The 23,705-nt window shown below is 35.3% G+C and overlaps 3 protein-coding genes across 5 annotated transcripts; 1 reads left to right on the top strand and 2 right to left on the bottom strand.

The window, feature by feature from the left end:
* Positions 1-97: 97 nt before the first annotated feature.
* Positions 98-2,304, top strand: LOC145205414 (U3 small nucleolar ribonucleoprotein IMP3-like). Its single transcript, XM_080078136.1, has 4 exons — positions 98-332; positions 701-963; positions 1,444-1,495; positions 1,740-2,304. The coding sequence occupies exons 1-4, from the start codon at positions 199-201 to the stop codon at positions 1,834-1,836; spliced, it is 546 nt and encodes a 181-aa protein (XP_079934262.1). The 5' UTR covers positions 98-198; the 3' UTR covers positions 1,837-2,304.
* LOC145205413 (lymphokine-activated killer T-cell-originated protein kinase-like) lies at positions 1,853-7,636 on the bottom strand. The gene is made up of 7 exons (XM_080078135.1): positions 7,392-7,636; positions 6,984-7,098; positions 6,395-6,555; positions 5,566-5,687; positions 5,279-5,408; positions 4,415-4,588; positions 1,853-2,153 (listed from the first exon to the last, which is right to left on the bottom strand). Exons 1-7 carry the CDS (start codon positions 7,543-7,545, stop codon positions 1,963-1,965), a joined length of 1,047 nt encoding a protein of 348 aa, XP_079934261.1. The 5' UTR covers positions 7,546-7,636; the 3' UTR covers positions 1,853-1,962.
* A 937-nt stretch (positions 7,637-8,573) lies between these two features.
* LOC145205410 (glial fibrillary acidic protein-like) lies at positions 8,574-23,313 on the bottom strand. Of its 3 annotated transcripts, XM_080078131.1 has the most exons (12): positions 23,115-23,313; positions 22,244-22,355; positions 21,854-22,001; positions 18,485-18,647; positions 17,412-17,525; positions 16,950-17,151; positions 14,829-14,985; positions 14,243-14,404; positions 12,802-12,927; positions 10,599-10,819; positions 9,957-10,049; positions 8,574-9,560 (listed from the first exon to the last, which is right to left on the bottom strand). In XM_080078131.1, exons 3-12 carry the CDS (start codon positions 21,929-21,931, stop codon positions 9,455-9,457), a joined length of 1,422 nt encoding a protein of 473 aa, XP_079934257.1. In that variant the 5' UTR covers positions 21,932-22,001; positions 22,244-22,355; positions 23,115-23,313; the 3' UTR covers positions 8,574-9,454. The 3 variants fall into 3 exon arrangements, with proteins under 3 accessions (XP_079934257.1, XP_079934258.1, XP_079934259.1); XM_080078132.1 differs by lacking the exon at positions 22,244-22,355; XM_080078133.1 differs by lacking the exons at positions 21,854-22,001; positions 22,244-22,355; positions 23,115-23,313 and having other exon boundaries at positions 18,485-18,740.
* Positions 23,314-23,705: the final 392 nt, after the last annotated feature.

Below are 23,705 nucleotides of genomic sequence, written 5' to 3'. Positions count from 1 at the left end.
AACGCCTGAATACGAAAACCCATTCCAGAGTTAACCGTGAATACTATAGAAATCGTATAATATCCATTTACGATTTTTGTGGCGTACCACATGCTTGAATTAAAAAGTGATTGTATATATTTTGTAACGATTGTATTTAGCTGTATTACTTGTAAAATTCTAGTTGCTATACACGGATAACTTCATCAGCAATTAACGATGAGAAAACTACGGTTTCATGAAAAGAAGTTGCTCAAGAAGGTGGACTTTTTCGCCTGGGAAGCGGACAACAACTTACATGAAGTAAAAATTATGCGCAAATACCGGATTCAAAAACGTGAACATTACACAGCGTAAGTTTAAATCCAAATAACATTCAGACACTGTATTACATGCAAGTGCTTGGAGAATTGGCCTGTGAAAGTTTGCTTTACATGCTAACTGACCAGCCTAAAAGCTAAAAATGTTCACAACAGTTTCTGATTTTTTTCAACATACCTAAATTAGTGACGGTTATAGTACAGTCAATGTCAATACAATAACTTTGAAGCTAATTTTGATAATTAGCATAACACTACAGCTGCTTTAATCATGACAATTTAAATTACTCAAATTTGACATTGTTACACTTAAAATTTTGGAAAAGTTTGGTATTGTTTCCATGTCTTTTTATGTGGAAGTCGTTTTTCTGATGTATTTAAAGTAAACTTTATATTTGCAGTTACAACAAGATGAGCCGTGAGGTTCGGACGATTTGTCGCAAAATTCGGGACTTGGATCAAAATGACCCATTCCGTGTCCGATGCACAAGTGATCTCATAGAGAAGCTTTACAACCTGGGAATTATTCCAACGAGAGAGAATCTTGAACTGGCTGACAAAGTTACAGCTTCTTCATTTTGTCGCAGACGTTTGCCTGTAATAATGGTCAAACTGAAGATGGCCCAATCTTTGAAAAGCGCTACTGAGTTTATTGAACAGGGTCGTATCCTTTTTTGAGGTTTTTTGAAGGAGCACTACTTACGGTGGTACTAAATACCGCATGTGGCCGCATGTAACCGCATGTGATTGCATGGTATACCGCATGTTATCACACGGCAGGAATCTCTGAAAGACTTGAATATGCTTTTACGAAAGAATAATTTTGCGGACTTTTGAAAGCGCTAATGGTTAGAGCTATTAGGGTTGGGTGAAGGTTTGTTATTAAAATAAACCTACAATCTAGTCTATTTTACCCTTGATGGGGCTTGTATTCCTATATTTCACATACCTTGGTGTATTTTAAGAGGAATCACATGCGGTCACATGCGGTATTTAGTACCACCCGCACTACTTGCACACCAAACAAACTTAAAGCAGTTTACTACAGGTTAAAAATGCTTTTTTGTAAATCTATTAATAAAGGTAAAAATTGTAATTGTTTTTTCATATAACAATAAAAGTTCGACTTAACAGCCTATTTCAGATATTCGAGTAGGAACAAAAGTAGTTTTGGATCCTGCATTCCTTGTAACAAGGTATGTAAAGATTAAATTTTACATATCGCCCCAAACGTATCCATGTATAGACCTAATTTAATTATTGCAAAGTGCAATTGTAAAAGGTCCCTGCTTGCAAAAAACTGAAGTGAAGTAACCTTATTGTAGGTGGTATGCTAAGTGTACTGTGTGAAATATGTAGACTGTTATAGTAAAAGGGAATATATGCTTTAAATTACATTAGTTTGTAGTTAAACTGTAATACTGTCAAAAACATTTGCAGGTCTTTGGAAGATTTTGTAACATGGAAAGAGACATCCAAGATCAAACAACACATACTGGAGTACAATGATGAGCGAGATGATTATGACTTTGCTTAAAACATTTTCAACAATCTTTGAGGCAGATCCATTTATTGGCAACTAAAATGGCAAAGAAATACACACATGGCAGACACTACAAGTATTAAAATGGCAGAAAATAGGGCTAAAAACTGTGTAGAAACTTCAAAACTCCAATTTTCCTTTTGGATCTGGCATACCATGTATTGGAGAATGAATATGCTCTTCAAAGATTTGTGTAATTTGTCGAGCACTTGGCCTGGCTGATGGACGTTCATGTGTACATGCCCAGAAGAGCTCAATGACAGGGGTGTAGGACATGTCGAATTCATAGTTGACAAGAGGGGGTCGTGAACCTACATGAAACAAATGTTTGGTTGTATTTTGGAGAATGAATGTGTTCTGGACTAATGGTTGTGTTTTTGTTTTTTGCCAAATACATGTTTTTTTAAGTTAGAATATTAGTGTTGCAGTTGGTTTGACGAAAATACAGTTAAAAGAAGCGTCTTCTGTTGTAATCCATGTTACTGAACATAAAGCGAAAACATCAGTGTCACAGGGTTCCTGCGCAATTTTCGTTTATAAGTTCCATGACTTTTCCAAAACTTTTCAAGAAAGATACCTCCCAATTTCCATAACATTATTCGAAAAAAATCGAACAAATCCCATAGTGAAACTAGTAAAGAGGCTTAGGTATTATGCATCCAATTTACCATCCTTACAACGAATATACAAACGTTACATAATTTAAAATTCCTATCTCTATCTGACATTTTCAGGGTAAAACAGGCATCAAATTCCATACTTTTTCAAGGACTTTTGCAACAGTTGGCTTTTTTCAAAACTTTTCCAGGCGTTAAAAATACAAATTTAAATTCCATAACTTTTCCAGGTTTTCCATACCTGCGGGAACCCTGGTGTCATTTTCAAGTCATAATATAACAGTCAAGAATCAATAAAGTTTAGTAAATCTCTAAACATTTTTGTAAACTTTACAGAAACAGCATAGACATCTTATACATGAGTTTTTAGCATACAACAAGAAAATGTATATAATCATGTCAGCCCCCAGAAGTTGTTGGTGACTTACTTAAAAACACACCTTGGTAATGGGATATACAAGGATCAGCGGTGCACAACCTTTTTGCTATGACAACCACATTGCAGATCCTTGTTTTACCAACAGCTGCCAGTTACCGACTTAATTTTTGGACGATACCAGACTTTAAAGCGAGTACAGATACTGAGTACCACGTGTATATACCGAGTACGAGTACTTAAAATTGTGTTGTACTTAGTGGTATATAACTAGCTAATTTATCTGCCATGGCCGGGGTACATACGCACACACATATACATGCAGAAGCAGGTAAAAAAAATGTAATCCGATTTTGGGGGGCAAAATATTTCATTACCGAGTACGAGCACCGATATCACTGAAATCATTGGATACCATCGATACCGAGTACTGGGTACTCGTCCCATCACTAGGGATGTTCAAAGTAGAATATCGAATCCTTTGGATATATCGGGTAATTGGAACTGATATAAATGTGTGCTCTCGCCGTTGGTAAAAATGTAAACACATGCGTTACGTTTTTACGTCGACGCCCGGTCATTGTACCAGCTGCAAAAGACGGCAAAGGACTTCCCCAAATTGTGAGCGCTTTACAACGCCATAACGCTAAGTCACGAGTCGCTATAACAACGCTATAACGTCGGTGTCGGAGGTGCATTGGAGGCATAATTAACGATTGGCGCACTTTTTGTGACGCATCTGATCACGTGATTACGTTTATGTCAGGCTCTTGCAACGTCTTACCGACGTCTAATTGTTTTCCGACTTTGATAACAAAAAACATCTTACGGTCATGGCGTTGGGCAGCGATTGGAAGCATGGGATTGTCTGTTAATATCGCAAAAACAGCAAAGGAATCCCAAAACATATGACGGTTGAGTCCTTTCCTGACCTCATACAAACATAAAAATGTAGTGAGTAAACGCTGCAAAGTTTAACTTTTAATTGCAGGTAGTTTAATTGGGCTTTGAAAATTGACCACCTAATGTCCCAACTTTGTTTGCTAGGGTGCCTGTTTTCGCACTTGTTTTAAGTTAACAAACGTTATATATTTGTATTTGTAGACTAGGGAGTCTATGTCAGTCCTCTACCACTAAACAAATCAAATTACCCTTTGTTTTTACATGATTACAACATAGTTGCTCTTACTGAAGGTAATAATAATCACTATAAATGAAAAGGTTATGAATAATTTTTAACCTCATGCTAATTCTTCTGTCTTTGTGGATTTTTGGGCATTTAGTTTCAATGCAGTTGTGCAAGGTTTTTCCCAGTGTTTTTTATTTCTTTTAGTTGGTTCTTTTTTTAAGTTTTAAATGAAAAATGTGTTTTATAAAGCAAAATGATTGCACAGTCAAAAATAATATAAGAATTGGATTCGATATTCTAGATTCGAAACTAGAAAATTATTCTAGAATACCCAGTTATTCTACTTTGAACATCCCTACCCATCACTAGTAATGGCTTCACAATCACTAAGATTTCTCCAGATAGGCTGTTTGGGTATAGAATAAATAAGAAATGCTAGTAATATTATACCCAAAGACTCCTGATAAACTGTTTCAGCCTCTTCAAAATCAGTTTCAAACTCCTCTGAGTCATCATAATCTTCTTCCTCAGGAAATACATGCATATGGGGAATCCCCAAGGTCAGCATCTCATAGAGAACCATCCCAAATGCAAAGATGTCTGCTTTGTCACTGATGTGTGTTCCTAAACAATGATTGTGTTCAATACAAGTACAATATTTTTACTTTTTAAGCAGTGTTTCATACCAGAACCAACTGGTAAACCTAAAGAAACAAAATAATGCTTAATGGTAAAAATAACGGCCCAAATAGACATAAAAAGTGACATACTTTATATTTATCACTCCTTATACATATATATGTATATTTATCACTCCTTATATATATACACACACAGGTGTAACTGAGGTGGCCTTCATATCACTAATGATGGCATGAGCATTTGCAGAAACATTTAAAATATAAAGCATGTCGCTTTTTACATCTATTTGGGCCGTTGTTTTCACCATTAAACTTATAAACAGACTCGTAGATAGTGTTACAAAATAGTGCAATTTTTTTAACTGGTATTTCAGTTTGGACATTCAAAGTGGAGTTGTTTCAAATTTCGCTTCATTATGAAATTATATTAATTCAAAGCTCCAAAGATGTTCACACTAATTTTATGCAATAAATGTGTGACAAAATAACCACTTGACAATAATTGTTGTGTGTTCCAAATTTCTTTTAGCTCATATTGATTTAGTCTGCCAGGTGATTCACAGGTGACATAAAACATTTTTTTCTTTTTCACCCACTACGTTTTACTGGCAAAAGCAGAACTTGCCTGTATACAGAGGTTTGTTGTTATGATTAAAAAGTACTTTTAACAAACCTTGTAGGACCTCTTTACTTGACCATGATTCAGTTCCTACATATTCTGCATCTTGATTTTTTGCTGTCAGTCCATCGTTTAGTTCAACAGTCACACCAAAATCACATAACTTTACTTCATCAAAATTTCCCTGGTAACAGAAAATAAATGACTTATTAAAGCATGTCTACCTTTTTGCCACCAAGCTTGTGCACAAAAATTCTGCAATGGAGAAGAAGAGTAAACCTTACAATTGCTTGCATGCATGCTAATGTTTACAGTCAAAAACTTAACCATTGAAATCATACCCGGATAAGGATGTTTGGACTTTTCAAATCACCATGAAGCAAATGTTTTTCTTCGTGGAGATAGACCAGAGCATCTGCCAATTGCTGCGCAACACATAGGATTGTCTGAGCTGGAAATGGTCCTAGAAAACAATTAAAAACTTTGTCTATGTGTGCAATGTATGTATATAGGAATCACAGCAAAAGCTTAAAAATGTACAACCAAAAATACAACGTAAATAAAAAACTTCCGTTCAAACTATCACACAAGGCACAACAAAGCACACCTGTTGTATGGTATTAAATGGTATAAAATGGTATGAAAAATACATTCTTTGTTACACAAGATAGTTAGACCAACCGGGCCATGTTTTATCTTCATCAGAATTCCTAAACCATGGTGATAGTTTTATCAGAAATTCAAAAGCTTCTGTTAAGACAGTGGTTCTCAAAGTATGGGTCGCGACCCAATGTCACTTATGCGTGCAACCACAAGAACTTGGTTAAGCAACGTTTAACAAATGTTTCGTCAAGTCGTTGCTTCATATCACGTTAGACAACCATTTATTACAATACATTTGCATTGTACACAACAATGTCCAAACATTCACTGGCGGACAGTTATGTGTTTAACGAAATGAGGCACTTACCAAAACAAGTTGCAGTTTTAAGCCACATTTTGTCGCAAAAAAAGATTTGCAACCTTCTAAAAATAGAAAGGAGACAAAAAGTTATTCAATCAGCAAAATTCAGACATTTTAGGACAAAAAACTAAATGTCCTAATGATTTTTAGGCGTTAGTGTTAAGAAGTAAAAGACTACACTAAAAAAGTTTTCAAGTGCATCATACCATAGCCTTTCTCCATTCGATCTTCAATGATTGACATCAGTGACTTTTCACCAGATTCCATTGCAAGACAACTTGTTCCATCAACACTTCGGCTAAATCCACGGTAGCCAACAATATTTCTGTGATTGAGGCTCTTTAAAATCATTGCTTCTTCCTGTAGTCTAAAAACAAAACAATTTCTTTTGATTTTTACATGCCACTATCAGAGTTACAAAGTGAAAGGCCAACTTCCTGGTAATGCTAAAACAAAAATGGACCTATCAACCAGGAAAACTATAACAGTTATATATATACTCCAATACATGACATTTACTAATTATCGTTACCAGTCAGTTTGTGATCAGACGGCGATAAACAGTCTGTTTGTAAGTAAGTAAGTTTGGCAATGATACAACTGTGTCTTGAGCATTGCCCAGTCACTGATCGGTTTCAAGGCAAACCGCCTGACAAAAGATTTAATGCTTGAACATGTCTTTCATACATATTACATTTGCAAATTGCTTTCAACAAACTCTTTACCAAAAGAGAACCTGGTTAAAAACAGCATTGTAAAATTAAATGAAAACACCTTCTGTTATTTCCATCATACCTTTGTTCATTCACTGAACTGTTATGTCCACATTTTTTATTAATTTTCTTCACTGCCCATGGAGACCGATATTGTCCTAGTTTGGGTGAACGTTCAACAAGATAAACATTCACACCTGAAAAAAAATAATCAAATATAACAACTGAGGGAAATTATGCCGGGCAATATCAGACCCTCCAACAGGCAGCATGGTCATTGACGACTGTTTATGACAACAAATAACTTTGGATATTTGCAATGTCCCAAACCCAAAATTCTTGGGATATTTGCAGCTGAGAGAAAATAATTAGCAGTTTATAGTTGTCAACAATCAACCTAAAAAAGAGACTTGCCAACATTTTACCATCTTTACAACACAAGATTCAACAACTTTTTCTACAAATAGTTAAAACGTTTTTTTTTTCCAACCTGTTCCAAATCCTAAATGCTTCATAAAAGGTGATGCAGGTATTCGCAAACATGGAGAATCTTGTTGACATTTCAGTGCATTTATTCTGTCATGTTTTAGTGTAATTGGAGTGCACAATTGGTTTCCATCCATTTCAATGTCCCGTGACATCATTGTGTCTTACCATTAACTTAATACAGTCAAGCAAATAAAACTAGCTCTTCTAGAATTTGCAATATACGTTGCTAGTTGCTACGTCGTAACGGATATAAATAAGTCGTAACAAATATAACTAAACATAACTAATGTTCTTTTTAAATAAGCATGCCACTCAATAAACTCACGTAATATATTTTAATGAAAGGCACAATTAATATAATGGCTCGTTCAAACGCCATCTTAGAGAAGACAAGACAAGATAAAACCATATGTGTTATTGCACACTGAAAAGAACGCATAATTTTTCTTGGTCAATATAGTAAAAGTATATTAACTTCTTATTTCAGAATCTTTTCCACCTAGACCTAGCGTTACCCAATCGCATCTTCTTTAACAATCAAACCAATGTTTCACTTTCGCATTTGGTATTTTGGGAACAAAAACAAATCGCCCGCCACATATTTTCCAAATTAACGTAGCCACTAGTGGATGAGAAATTTGCGTTCGTATTATTTTCAATGTTGTTTATTCTTTTTAGACGTTTTGAAATGACAAACTAATTACAAATTAAAAACTACACAAGTTTAACTCTGATTGTTTGCTAAATAATATTACAGCGGGTTCATAGAAATTATTTCTACAATGGATACGTAGAAGTAACACTTCTTTAACTCAATCTCAATGTTGACGATATCTATGGTCATTTTTTTACAAAATATGGGGGTAGCTGCCAGCTGGCTAGTTAAGTGGCTTCCATTTGTGACCGATGGCACATCACTTACTATTTCCTAATTTTACATGCCTCATGTTACTGTATTTTGGTCACGGACTTATGTTAAGCAAGACTGCTGAAAACGTGTTTTCCTTTTTTTCCGAATTAATACAGCATGTTTTTTCGGCGCTGAAGTTTTAGTCGCTCAAATCTATGTTATCAATTTGCTTGCCTTTTGACGAAAGGCACTAACGTGTTCAGAATTACCTGACCTATGAATCTCTAACCTTTTAGGCCTGTTACGTGAAAAAGTATATGCAGAAAAGTCCAATACGGGTACAATGTTCTTTACTTCGACGCAAGCAATTCACCCTCGCAATAGCAGTGCTAATATAAAGGACATTATAGTATTGGCACGGTTGTTCTGTCAAAGGCAATTTGATACAAATGATACACATGCAATATAGCAGATATGCAACAAAGGCTTGTCTAAAGTTTGTTTTGTGATATACAGTTTTTAAATCATGCGGCGTAAAGCGAAAAACGTTGGTGCTTACAAAACCATGCTTCAGTTTGCTTAGATTTGTCGCACAACAGTGTTTTAATTCTGTACACACGAAATTGGCTAAAACATTTGGTAATTTTGTTCTATTTTTAAGAAGGCACTTAGTAACGGAGAATGCTAATTTCAAAATCAAAATGTACACACAGGCACTGGGAAACAGTTTCAAGGCAAAATTTAGGGTTCTTATGTACATATTAAATTCCATGTGTATTGTACACAAGGTGTTAAAATTGCGTTTTTACAGTAATGTTGAGACATTTTGGGGGGCCTCAACAAATTTTTGTAAAAAGTAAGTGTAAAAAACCAGCCAAATGCCAATATTTATTTACACATATGAACTACATGGTAAGCGTTTCGGCGTAGCTGACAGCACAAAGTTTTTGTGTGGCGGTTTAGGAAAAATCCCAAGATATACAGACCACAGCGGCATGCCTTTTTAACGAAAGCAAACTTTTTAAGGGCAGTTAAAGCAAGTCGTTTTTTGCCAAGTGCATTTAAACCGCTGTCGCTCCATTAAAACGTAACAAGAAAAAATTTACAAGGCCGCTTGAGCTATACGATACATGATTTAGCGTAAGCGTGGACTAAGGAATAAGGAATAGGGCAGCGTCCGCCAGTGACGTGTGCAGGGAGATAGTGACGTCATACTACTCTTCGTCAGAAGATGATGACGAGGATGACGAGGAACCGGAATCGGAACCTCCCTCAACGAATTGCTTTTCAGACACTGATGATGAAACTATTTTGCCGTCTCTGCGAATAGAAAGCATTTTTATGACGATTTTGGATTCAGCTCATCAAGCAAGCCCATATTTTTAACAAAGCCATACAGAACAGTGTATATTTATATGATAACCCACTGTGCACACATTGTTTTACAGAATATATATTTCACGAAGTGGTTTACGTATCATCAAATAGAATATTAGTCAAAAATGATAATCCGGAAATTTTTAGTTGAAACTTTATTTATTCTGCTTAATTTCAACACTGGCCAATAGTTATAAAGTAAGTTTTCTGTGTAACCGGTACACATGAAAACATTAGATCAAGTTGTGCCCTAAGGATTTTATAATTTTACTTTGCAGTATTAGACAAAGCAAAACTTTCACTAAAAACAACAAGTTCCCTAGATCTAAATTGACTTACTTTGTTTCAATTGTCTTCACAATAACTTTCTTGGTTGTTTTAGTTCTTACTCTTTCATCATCAGAATCGCTTTCACTTTCACTGCTTGAAAGCCTGAAAGTTACAAATACAGTCAATTCAACTTTTTTCGGAGAACCACATATTTCTAATCAACTGAACCTCACAAACGGCCTTTAAAATTGTTATTTTTGCTGTACAATTTGAAAGGAATTGCACCGTGGTTTGGTCAAAAAGGGAAACCAAAGAAAAGATAACCATCAGAGTCTAAGTTTTAGACTTTTCCACAGAGTTTCGATTTCGGCATTTCTTCATAAACAATAGTACGTTAACACCAAGAGTTAGTTGAGTATTAACAACTAAAGGGGTTTGGTGTATATTATGACACATATAAGATGCATATAAATTCATAACTGGGATCAGTCCTAAGCGTTCCTGCAGACTAGCGACCACCTAGATTTTTCTAGTTTATGCCTTGCCATAAAAGAATGCTTGATGACCGGCTGATTCGGTATAACGCCTTCAATGGGCCTGGCATAGAATAATTTTGACACATAGTGCGACCGTATAATACCCCGAGCATTTCTTGGTGCCTAATCATGTAAATGTTCTGTGCATTAAAAAATAGATATGTTAGCGCCTTACTTCTTTTCTTCGCCCTCGAGCAATCTTCTGTACGTCATAATTTCTTTTTCGAGAGAAAGCTTTACACTCATCAAGCGCTTGTATTCCGCTAGGTGGCGTTTCATCTCCGATGAAGCGTGGTCAAGTTCCATGGTAAGAGATCCAGCACGTGCTTGGTACCTCGCTACTTCGTGTTCGTAGCGCTTCTCGACGTCCGCTAGGTTGCGCTCGAGGTACTCATTCTGTCAAAATGGTGTTAAGTAAACGGTTAAGATTTTGGTCAACCAGAAAATGGAAAAATGTGCTGGAAATGTAATTGCCTTGGCAGTGTGGGTCATTGTTTGTATTTATTTATTTTAAATTTGCATATCTTTTTTAACTGTATTTAAATGTAATATGTACATTGCATTTCATTTGGTGTATTTAAACACGCATTCCAGGTTTGTTTTGCAATAATGTAATAATAATGATAAATAAAAATGTTTTGTAGCTATAGAAAAAATGCGTTTCTTTGTTCAGCATTTTTAATTTCATTCATTTTTGTGCTATTGGTAAACGCAGATAGCATTTTAGCTTGATATTCAGCAACCAACGTATAGCGCGCAAATAAGTATTAATCTAAACAATTCAAAAGAAACTGGTCCAACCACAAAAGTCAAGATTAAAATTCGTGAGATAATACAACCGTACAATTTCGCAGAAGCTTGATAACAAGTAACTCAATTTGATCAGACATTGAAAAAAAATGAGTTTGTATCCAAAACAAACGATTTCATTGCTTGAAGCCGAACGATAATCTACAAAAGATCGCCGTAGCCGAAGCCAAGGCGAGACTCTTAGCTATTTTCAACCCCTCAGGCCAACATGATTGCACAAGACGTGGCTAAACACAGCAGCCCATTGCCGTGCCCTTATATGGTCTTATACCGGCTTTCGCGCGTTTTTCGTTGGCTGCTGACGGCATTGGGTGTTATACATTATTAGATATGTTGATTCAATTTAACCGAAATCCTATAAGCTATAAAGGTCGAATTATGTGTTGTTTCAATAGTGTGCGTTTTAATCGTTATTTGACGCAAGTAAACGCATTAGAACCTTGAATTGAAACTAAAACGGCAAATAAGAACATGTTTTGTAGTAGTACTGATGCAGAAATGACAGAATTGATATTTATAGCTTAGATTAAATCTTTAAAATTACCCACAGTTTAAAGGTTATGGGAACATTGCACAAAAGGTTATATTTAAAATAAAACTGTCACAACAGATTATTTTTTTGAGGTTTTGTTTGAAAATTAAGTTGAAAAAACAAATCAACAATTCGTCTGAAAAAAAACTCAATGATCAATGTGCTCATGACATTTTGAAATTGGACCAATTTTTATGTGTAATTAATGTAAGTTTTGGTAAAATATTATGGCGTTTTAAATTGATAAAAAGTGGTGGACTGTATGGAGTAATAATGTAAAAACACCTTAACAATTACTCATTATTTCAGCCAATTCAAGATAGAAGATTTAAAAGTTATTATAGCCGATTATGAAATATCCAAACACAGCCTGTGCAATTTCTACATGCTTTGGCCTTTTACGCCGCTGGCCTTCTAGCAACCATAAGCTGACAGCGATTTTGTCTTGCTATGACAAAAAAGCTTCCAGACATGTTTTGCAGACGAAGTTGGACTCGTTTAAACTTGGTACGTGCGTAGGCAAGTTTCTCTGTACACGGTAATACTGAGACATTTTTTGTGTTACGTTTGCGAAGTTTTGAATGACACTTATTGCGTAGGATTCGTACAAACGTGACGTAATACTTCGCATGTTATGAAGTGTTATGACGTAATAAGGAAATATATCAATAAAATGACGCTTAATAAAATGTCAAAAAACATTTTTCGCGCTTTATGTGGGATATAATATTTGGTGGGTGACCGCCCTTGCAACTTTGGTAAGTGACAATTAAACGCTTTAACTTAATAAAGGGCTCTTCTGGCAATGTCTTTTTTAACCAACGTTTCGACGTCCTGTACAGGTCGCCATTATCAGGGTAAATGGCTTTGTCAAATGGATTTCAAGAAAAAAAGTTTTGCAAAAAAGGGAAAATGTGTCAAAAACCGAAAAAAAAATGACATTTTAAAAATCATTAATTTGTAAGTTATTTGAAACTAATACGTTGGGTGTAAAATTGAACAAAAATGTTACATATTATTTATTTTATTAACTTACGCTTCCTCTAAGAGATTCCAGTTCCATTTCAAGTTGTGTTACTTGCTTTCTGTAGTCGTTGATGTCACCTTGAACCTTTTCAAGTTCACCCAAATTCAACTTGGCCTTGTCTTCCAAGTCTTCGAACTGCAGAAAATATGTTTCAGTCACGAAAGTCCAAAAAAGTAACTTAAAATTGTAATATTTTTGCAAAGATTTTTACGGAAGCAGATCGTTGAAGAAAACTAAAATAAATTTGCTCATATAATGTCAATGCAACTACATATATATTGAGGTGCCAAATTTGTTAAGATTTCAGGAATATAACGAATTAATTCTTTGGTGAGAAAAATGTATGCACAGTTTGCAATCGCAAAAGAATCTAACTTATGTGAGTAAAAATTCTATTTGATGTTAAAATACGTGAATATATGAAAGTACCCAGCCAAAATAATGCTAGCGTTTATAAATGCTATGTAACATATAAATTGGTATAACGAACGCTTTAAAAAATCAAAGCTCAAAGCAGTGTTTCCCATAACTTTTAGCGACATAGCATATGTACAAAAAGCTTTACTTTTCCAAATAACATACAAAAAGGCTTTTTTGCAGTTTAAGCTTATCGTCATATGCGAAGCCGACTACATGGCTTGTAATAGCCGAGGGCAATAATAAATCGAATTTTGGTTTTCGCCTGTCTGTATGAGAATACACAGTATAACAGGCAAAAACAACGCTTGCATTCCTAACAGTGACGTCAGCCGGTCACGTGATTATGCCCTGACATTTACAGTTAAAACTATGCGATACTAATCCAAGTAAAAGGGCAAAATAACAATTGGAATACTTGGTATGTTGTCAGTGGTGTTAATTTGGGGATACGCTTTTTGCAAATATCCAATTCTTAAGCATTTGTAGATAGGATTAAACTATTCCAATATTTTCAAAAACGAAATTGTGCTTTTTGAAAATATAATTACATAATCTGTATGCCTAACGCAACTCCATTTCTACAGGTATTGGACACATTCTCGACAACGGGTTGACTCGCGATTGGTGACCAATGCTTTGTAGATTTAGAAAATTTGCAAGTATGTCTTAATCAGTGGTTTTTTTACAGTTGTGTTTAATTCTCAATTTTCTGATGACTTTCTTACGGTTTATAGGACCATTACATTAGAACAAATACAAACCAAGCATTGTAATAATCTAAATTAACAATGCATTGAGCAGTATATGACCCTCTGAACTGACGACGCTATAATTTAAGGCGAAATAAATATATTTTTTCAGCTTTTACATATTTTTTCTTGGAAACGTGTTTCCGCATTTAGTATAAATACAAACGTCAGATTCATTTGGTGTGTCATAAAATTCACATTCACGACTCTTGAATTTCCCCTTAATAGACTCTCTGACCCTATAAGAAAACAATGATAAAATTTTCTGATAATTTTCCCACCTTATTCTTGTACCACTGTTCAGCTTCGTCCCTGTTCTTAAGCACCATCTGTTCATATTGTGCACGGATTTGTCTAAGAAGTTCGGCAACATCTGGAGCGATACCGTCTACTTCTACACTGGTTCCCTGGTTCTTGATCTGTTCCTTCAAGTCCTCGATTTCCTACAAAGAACAATATATCAGATGCAATTAAATATTTTGTAGACAGATTCGATTTGAGTAACGAAGTAAAGATGATGCCATTCAGGCGAAATTTATATAAATATGTAAACTCATTGACTGATTATGTTATTTTTTTCGATTTCTTGGAAATTGCAGACAAAATGTGTTTTTTTTTTTAATGTAAATGTTTCTTTTTTTATTAAACTCAATGATTAACATACATTGACTAAAAATATTTGATTAAACGACGAAACTAATGAGATATTTGCATTTTATAAACATGTGTTGAAGTGCCAAAAAATACCAAAATTATCATACAACGTAAATAAACAATGTAAAAAACACACAAAATACTAATTGCCAGCGATCTTTAAGTCTGCTTATTATTATTTCCCAAATCAGAAAAAAATGATCAAAATTTTACCTCTTCGTGCAGTTTCTTTCCATATTCGAGTTCCTCTCTCAAAGTTTCGATCTTTCGTTCCAGATCCACGCGCACCATTGTTGCGTCATCAACGTCCTTCCTCAGTCTTCCCAACTCGTCGTCGAGTTCGACGCGAAGTCTGCCCTCGTGATCGAGTCTATTGTGACGTCACAAATACGATTAAATAAATGACGTCACCCATACGATAAATAAATGACGTCACAAATACAACAAATAAAATATTTTGGTGACAAAATCAAAATAAAATTTAAGTTTTGGTCATGCATTAAACATTGGATAAACCGGATCTTCGCCTAATACGGATGAATATTTTGGTCTAATCGAATCCGGATCTATCAAGATTTACCATATCAGGAAAACTGAATTACTGATAAACATACTTTAGTTCTTGAGGAATGCACGGGAGTTGATTGAATAAAAGTAAGCAACAAAATGTTGAAATTTAAACATATCATTGACTTTGTAAAGCGAAATTGTATATCTTTAAGACTAAAGGTAACTTTCCCCACCACTATTTAGCCGTTAGTTATGATTTTCAATTCAAAAGTAATATGTAATTCCCTATTTTATAATTTAAGTTATATTAAAACACAACCATTTTTCACGCACTCCTTTAAAACATTTTAAAACATCCAATCTCGTTTGAAAAACCTAGGCTAAAAAGGCTTCATAAAACTATTTACCGAAATGCATCAGTTACAAGCTTAAAAAGGCACTACAGGACGGCAAGTACGGCGGAGGACAGGTCAACTTTCTGTCAATTTTAGAGCTAGACGTGGACCCATAAATTGTGCAGTTCAATAGCGGCAACTTTCAAACAAATGGTGACAAATGAGCCTATAAACAGCCCCCGGGGGACACCATAAATCTCGATTTACACTGGTTGACATTTTCATGCAACGTAACGGAACACGATGTACCCACTTTGAACCTGAGAGTTTAAATTGTTGGATTTGGTGCAACACAATTTATAGGTTCATTTTTATACCACGTGGTTAAAATTTAGATTTTTTTTTGCCAAATATTAGTTGATAGTTTGTTTGTGAGATCATTCTTCGTCGCATGTTTTTTTTTCCCAGTTAGGTTTTTGGTCCAATAGGAAAATTAAAACATGGCTTATTAAGAACAAATCTGTATTTTATAGTGCCAGTTCAAAAGATCTTTTGGACCTGTTACGAATCATCACTCAAATATAAAAACTTTCTTATTTTCTATAAAATCGCTTTCTGCCGATTTTATGTCAAATAATATTGAACTAAAATCCGATTTACACTTAAATGTAACTATCGAACAATCCATTTATTTCATTCCTACATTGTTTCACATATTTTACCCACGCAAATAGCAAACCTATTACGTTTGCCATTTTTTCTATGCAGAGGCTCAGCAGTTGAATAAACAAACTCCACGGCGAGAGTTTCGTCAATCCGTACCCACAGAGGCTTTGCATGTGGCAGCATTAGCCCTAGGCGTAATACACTGACGCATGAGAAACCACAAGTCATTGCTAGTAACGTAATTCCTCAGCCGAAATGTCGTAGTATGAGATTCTTAAAGTCACGTTTAACAAAATGCTAATTTTGTATCTTTTGTAATGTTTCCAATTTTGTGCAATTTTATTGATGAATAAATCTGGCAAATCTAAGGTAAAGTTGTTGCCTGCTTTCATTTTATCTTCTTTTATCTCCTAACTTTAGTATAACAGTGGGTTGCATTAAAAAATAGCATGGTCATTTGCCTTATTTGTACAAATTTTTAATGCAACAAACAACTATTACATGCATTGAATTTTTTTTTATCACAGAGCTTTTAATAGGGCACATATCTCCAATAAAGGAGATGTATTAAAAGGGTGTAAATTAAAACTTACATTCTAGGCCAGAGGTTCTTAACCCATGAATAATAACCCCCGAAGGGGTAATCGCACAGTTGCAAGGGGTAAATGAAATTCATCTAGTTGTTTTCAGGAGTAAAAGTTTAAAGTTTAAAAACCAATGTTCTAGCTATTTGGCGTAGTTATAAAATTCATGACCTTGCCAAAGATATGACCTTGACCTATTGTATTACAAAAAGCGTGTTTTTGACCTATAAAATACTTACTTCCATTTAAGCTCCGATGCTTCACCTCTCAGGTTATCGCGCATAATTTCTGATCTCACTTTAGCGAGGGTCGCCTCGTCAACCTGGGCACGGAGTCGTCGCAATTTCTCAAGCTTGTCTGGTCCGAGTTCTACTTGCTTTTTCGCTCCAGCTTGTCGAATCTTTTCCTCCAAAATCTGGTTTTGTTCTTCAAGATACCGAACTGACCAAAAAAAAATTGTTTCCTAATTCGAACAAACCTCGAGGTACAAATGATTTGCAAGGTGTTAAAACTTGAACTAATCGACATCGGTTAATCCGGATCTTGGCCTAATCCGGACCATTTTTTGGTCCAAACGGGTCCGGATTAACCGAGGTTTACTATAGTTTGTTTTAGCCTTTGATTTGGAAAGTTGCTTTTTTAGCTTATTGCTGTAATAAACGAGTGGTTTTGCAATAAATGTGTTGTTACCACATTCTTACCTTTCTCGATATAGTTTGCAAAACGGTTGTTGATTCCACTTAAAACCTCCTTTTCGTTCAGTTTAAGTCGGGAGAAATCGCTGTCGAATGAAGCGGCGCCTCCTCCCATACCACCTACGCAAAATAAATACATGAAATAATTAAACTTAGTTACATGGAAAAAAATAAAATGCAATGTAACATAGAGAGCATTGCTTATTGCAGTGGTTCCCAGCCGGGAAGAAATTCCTCCCGAGGGGGGAATTTTAAAACTTGAAGAAAGGAATATATTTTAATTTGTACATTCGGTTTGCAAAGAGACACATTAGATCTAAGAATATTGCTTGCGAAGTTGATAAAATACTCATGTTTAAATAATTTTTGTATGGTTGAGCATCTACTCTGTAGGATATTAGGAAGGAATAAAATTGTTTTAAATTGTTAAGGAAAGAATTCGTCGAAAAAGGTTGGGAACCACTGGCCCATTGGATAGTACACAATCTTCATGTATATAGGACAAGTCTTTTTTTAGGAATGAAACAAAACACAATATTTTGCTCTTTACTACAAACTAAGTCAAATGACAACATTAGTTTTGTTTCAAATTACATGCCACAGATATTGACGAGTTAATGTCGCCACAATTTCTGTTTTCAAAATTAATTATCTATCATCATAACGGATCAGACGATTTATTTCTGCCAAGGTCAATAATTACAGGTATTTTTAGGCTAAGGAGAAAGTTATCTTTTGTCAGTATCAAACAACACTGAACTGTATCGTAGCAAATAAGTATATTAGATTAATAAAGTATTTTATTGTTTGCAGTAATATTAGACTCTGCATTGCATTTTGCATGTATAGTAGCAAAACGGCTTACGCCCTAAACTCTAAACCGGTCAAACTTAGCGGACAGCGTTAAGAAACAGTCAATTGCATTATGGTTTGTTTTTTCCCATACCAATCTGCTTACAATCGTCCACAACGAAAAAAATATTTTCATAAATTTATCTTCAAATTTCGGATTTTTTTTTATAAAGAGGAAGAATTTTTCAGAAATAAAATCAACATCTTCAAGATGATAAAGCACTCACTTCCCACTCCTGCTCCTCCGGAGGAAGACGAGGAGTAACTGTAGGAGACACGTTTCGATGTAATAGGCTCTTCATTGACAAATCCGGACTTGCCGAAAAGCTTGGAGCCAGCGGTGGAATAAGCTGTCTGGTTGCCAAAAGTGTTTCTGTAGCTTGATCTGCCCTGCTTTCCAGACATATTGTTGGTTTTATTATTACGTTATGGAGCGGAGGAAAAGTATGTGGTTAAGTGCTGCAAAAACATCAATAAATATTTTAATGTTTTTTTTATTTTGTTTGTCGTATGAAATTCTTAAAAATAGTTTCTCTGGCTTTTTATGTTTCAGACGATTTTCTCCTCGAAAATAAACAGATTGAAAAGATAAAATAGTGAAACGTCTTGATGTTTTATGTTGACATGTCGTGAGATAATCACGGACTCACAAAAACCTTTCACGGATCATATCAATCCGTAAACCAAGGTTGAGAAACATCGGTCAAAATAAAACAAAATAATCTTAAACACACTTTCAAAGCAATACATTGTTAGTAATAAAAGATACAAAATAAGGTTTATTTGCACCTATTTAAGTAACCCTTTCGCTCAGCAACCAATCCAAACTACCCCACTAAAGACTGCTTACATCAATTGATTGTTTTAATGCAATTGTGTCGCTATGTTTTCTATTACCTAGCGAAATTAACTCAACTAAACTCAAGTTGATAGCAATGTACTTGCCTATACTGGCTTTGCGAATATTTTTATCCAAAGATCTCAAACAGCAAGCGAAACAAACTCTACACAACAAACTCAACCTATAAGACGCATGTACAGCGACCATGTCACCTTGTATGGTGAATTCCTGAACGACCGGCGCCACTCTTTCATTTACTGCAATTATATCGGTAGTGCTGTTTATACGTGATCTTTCCCTAAAGATGAGTCGTTTAATTGCAGCGTGAAAACTGCGTTGAATGCCGTCGGAACATCGTAAACCCCATAGAAATCTGCGTTCCCATTATTTGTCGGTTATAAAAACGTCACACGATGCGTTGTGACGTAATAAAACTATATCAAGGCGTGGAAAGTTGCTACGTCATTTGGGAGTTATCGAAATTTGGTAAAAGGTAAAGAAACTGATTACTTAACGGTTAAATTTTCAGCCGTTTTCGTTTCTCCCTAACTTTTAATTTCGTTTTTTGGCAGAATGTTTTTTAAACGCCTGCGAAGCGTTGCAAAAAGTTGAACAAAACATACTTCAAAATTTTTGGCATTATTTTTTTTCTACTGATTAGTTTAAGTATTTTTTTGGTAGGAAAGTTAGAAAGTGAGCATTAATTTTTACTTCAAAAAACAATACAATTAAAACTGCTTTTTGTTTGCAAAATTTACATGTTTTGTGTTCGCACAATAACATCACGTAATGAGACGAGGTCGTCGTTTGCGGCGCCTAATTATAAATTAGAACTTCAATTACTGTTCTTGGTGCCTAAAGACCACTTAATTATCGACGTCTGTGGTACACCTAATATTGAATGTCTTGGCCTACAATTTAGCTGCGAAAATATCTAACTGGTTTATTTCAAAACAGACCAAACCACTTCTACAAAGACATTGGTCCAATGTGCTTTAAGGTAAAATCAAACATTTTTAAACGATTTAGGATGTATAAGTAGGCTAATCAAAAATTAATAAAAGTAATGCTTTCAATACAAAAAAATAATCTTGCATAATTTTAAAAACGCTAAATAAACGGTTCGGCCGAAAAAAAAATTGTTCGCATTCTCTGCACACAGAAATGCAATTACAAATCCACCTACAAAAAAAAAAAACTAAAAAAAATCTTCTAATAACCATCGCACAAGTAGTGGTTATCTTCACAAAGTTAAACGCCAAACTCAACAATCAAATAAACGCGCCTACCGTACGGCAAGAACCTTACAAATGCAAGAAGAGTCAGTTTGCTGCACGAACACAAGTTTGACGCACCTTTTTTCACCACATTCCGTTGCACAAGCAAAACGCCTATAGCGCATGTAATATCACTCCGAATGGGATTTTGACGTAATTCTCGACATTATACGATCTCTGTGCACAGCCTAAAGCAGTTATTCAGTATCAGTGGTTTTTCTATACAATATAATATGCAACCTTATATGTGTAGGTAGTTGATGATTTATCAATATAGTATGCGTTTGACGTGATGCATTTGACTTTTAAAAAACAATTCGAAAAAACGTAACAGCAAATAACTATTTGTCATGCATCTTACGTTTTTCGGCGAAATAATTTTGGGTTACTAAACTGTTGCAATAATTGGAACGTAAAATTCCTCGTACATTTGCCAAAAATAAATAAATAAATGTTGGATATAAGCCTCTTTTCATGTAATTAAATTTTAGGCAACAACAAAGGCATGGAAATTATTCGCATTAGTTAAAATGAAAATCGCAAAAACTGTTCAAAAAATTTAATGACTGGAATATTGTGCAAAAAAGCCGACACGTATGAAAATCATTGTACACAACTTTCAAAAATGACAAGCATAGAAGTTCTTCAGTGTCATATAATTTGATAAACGCGGTGGGAAAATAAATGCCAACTCAAGATTGCATTTCATTTTCGGCGAAGAAAAATACGGAAAAGATTTATTTGAGAGATAAGCATATAACATCGGAAGGCTCTTGGGCCCAAGACGATTTAAATTATCGTGAAGTTACATCAACCGGTTTGATCGATGAAACAGAATATGTCAGAAGAAGTTGACAGGTTTAAAAGCCCGAGGCGTTTTACTTAACCTCATGTAACACGAAATGGCGACACTTTGTGGATAAACTCCATGTTAAAGTAATTTTGTACATGCATTGTGTGCAGTGTTTTTTAAGGTGTTTGGGGGACAGAAACGGTCCCCCAAATTTCTCCAGCGGTTTCCCAAAATTTGGACTTGCAACTACAACTACAGTTTTTGGTATTTAAATGAAACACTTGCGGTCTCTTAAAACTACTTAGCGGTCACCCAAACCAAACCTTAAAAAAACTGATTGTGTGAGGTGTAATAACATTAATCTAGGTGTTAATTTTATCTTATTGCACCCAACAAATGCGCAACAGTAAGATTAGTTCCTTCAAACTGCATAAATTACTTGAAGCACAAATGTTTAAAAATGATGCATAAAAAAGTTGCTGTAAAATTAAAACATTTATCCATAGGGCACTGAGGGCCGTACTACATACGTTTTAATGACACCGAGATTTTTACATAATGAAAATACAAAAGGAGTAAAACAGACCTAAAACAGGTTTTCAAAGGTCAAAACCATCATTCAAGCACCAAGCAGTCTCGAAAACCAGTCGGCCATTTTAAAGCAGTTTAAATTTCAAACGCTTACCTTGTAGCATGTTGTCTTACTACAAAAATGTGGTTGTACCCAAAACATCAAAATGTAGGTTTCTTTTCTTAACAACATATATTTGGGTACCTGGACATCAAAAATTCCATCAGAAATCAATGCTGTTTGTCACAATATAAGTTTCCTTCTGAAAAATAACAATACTAGATAAATGTAAAATCGAACTGTTATAAAATAATTTGTCCTTGAATATAAAACAAAAGTAAAGATTTAAATTATTGTATGGTGAAATACATTTGAAATATACATTTTAAATTTGAAGTTTGCAACTGTAAAAAAAAGTTATCCAATCTTTATAAGTAACAGACAGTGGAAAAAACAAATTGTGCTTGAATCCGCCAGGGGTCAGCAAAGAATAATAACAGTCACCACAGGGCGAAACTGGCAGCAGTTGTTTGCTTGACAAAGGCAAGTCTCGGCTTACAGTTGGCAGTTTGTTGTTTGTCCAATTTCGCATGTCGTGAAACTCGATTTCACAGCCCTGTGGTTAATGCGAACAAAAGTGGTAATACAATCTTGCCACAAACACAATTAGCGCAAAGGTTAATCGTTCGGCCAATTTATCTGACATGAGCAATTTAAATTGTGTGTAATGAGCATGTGGTACAAAATACAACGTTATAGAGTATATAACAGACCATAGCAAAATCATGTACAAATCACATTGAACATGGCATTTTTGATTTGATTTTTTGGCCCATTTTGATCCAGACGTTTGCGTCTGCAGATTCGGTGGGAAACACGCAAACTATTGGGGATGTATTTCATTTATCGCGGCAATTAACTTCAATTTGTTTCCGATGGCCTGCTCCAAGTCATTGCCAAATACCGGCCCTGACAGGTAGTCTTGAGGTGTATTTGCACAACCGATATTGGCGGGAAACTGCTGTTTAATTTTATTCTATTGGCGGGTCTACATGGGTACAGATCTTAATTGAGCAAAATTATATGTTTCATAGGCATATTCAGTCCTTGAAAGGTTGTTATAATCCATGTGTAACAATTAACAGTCAAAATAAAGGGAAAAAACTAGACAAACATACTTAACTAAACTACCGGAAAATAACAGGATGCCCTAAAGATAAGATAAGTCACGAACTAACAACAGTTTCATTTCAAAATGGCTCACGTCACAGCAGTTCAAACCGACATAAAGTCCAACTGAACAAGGTGGTTTTCAAGCGTGGGTGGATAGCTAAAAAGTTGCATACAGTTGAGTGTGGTTACAAAACGTACATACCTCCAGGCTGGCAATGCATTCAAATCAAGGCGGATAGTTTAGCTCGCGGCGACCAGTCTTAACGCTTGGCCGCCTTTTTTGCTCTCTCCTGTACCGCCAGGCGCAATATGGAGATACCAAGCGATAAACAAGGTGCTTCGCGACGGTCAAAAAGCTTCAGTCAAGTAAATGTTTGAAAGTTGTACTCAAGAGAAGCAACCATTGCGCTCTTCGCGGGGAAACTAGCAAACTGAATAGGACGATGAGAAAAAGGTGCGCAGGAATGTTTTGCCTGACATCACAAACGTTACGCTTTAGCAGCTCTCGCTTGTTACAACTAACTCTCCTTTTAGTTTCTTTATTATGAGGAGCGCACTGCTCTCCCTTGAGCCAAAAACCGTTTTTCTCATTTGCGATCTCCGCTAGGCAATGGTGCCTCGCGAGGGGCGCCATGTTGGGCACCAAGATAAACACAAAGTGCTTGTGCTCATGCTTACGGTGCGGTGGTGTTTGCTTCGGTTGTTCTGCCAACCCTGTACGGAACTGTCGCGGAAATATTTAGTACGGACTACAGAAAAAATACGTTTGTCGTAGCAGTGTAGCGTTAGCCGA

Source organism: Phallusia mammillata, chromosome 8 (genome assembly GCF_965637545.1).
Source record: "Phallusia mammillata chromosome 8, kaPhaMamm4.hap1.1, whole genome shotgun sequence".
Lineage (NCBI taxonomy): Eukaryota > Metazoa > Chordata > Ascidiacea > Phlebobranchia > Ascidiidae > Phallusia > Phallusia mammillata.
The sequence above is the reverse complement of the archived record's forward strand: the minus strand, read 5'-3'. Positions and strand labels throughout refer to the sequence as shown.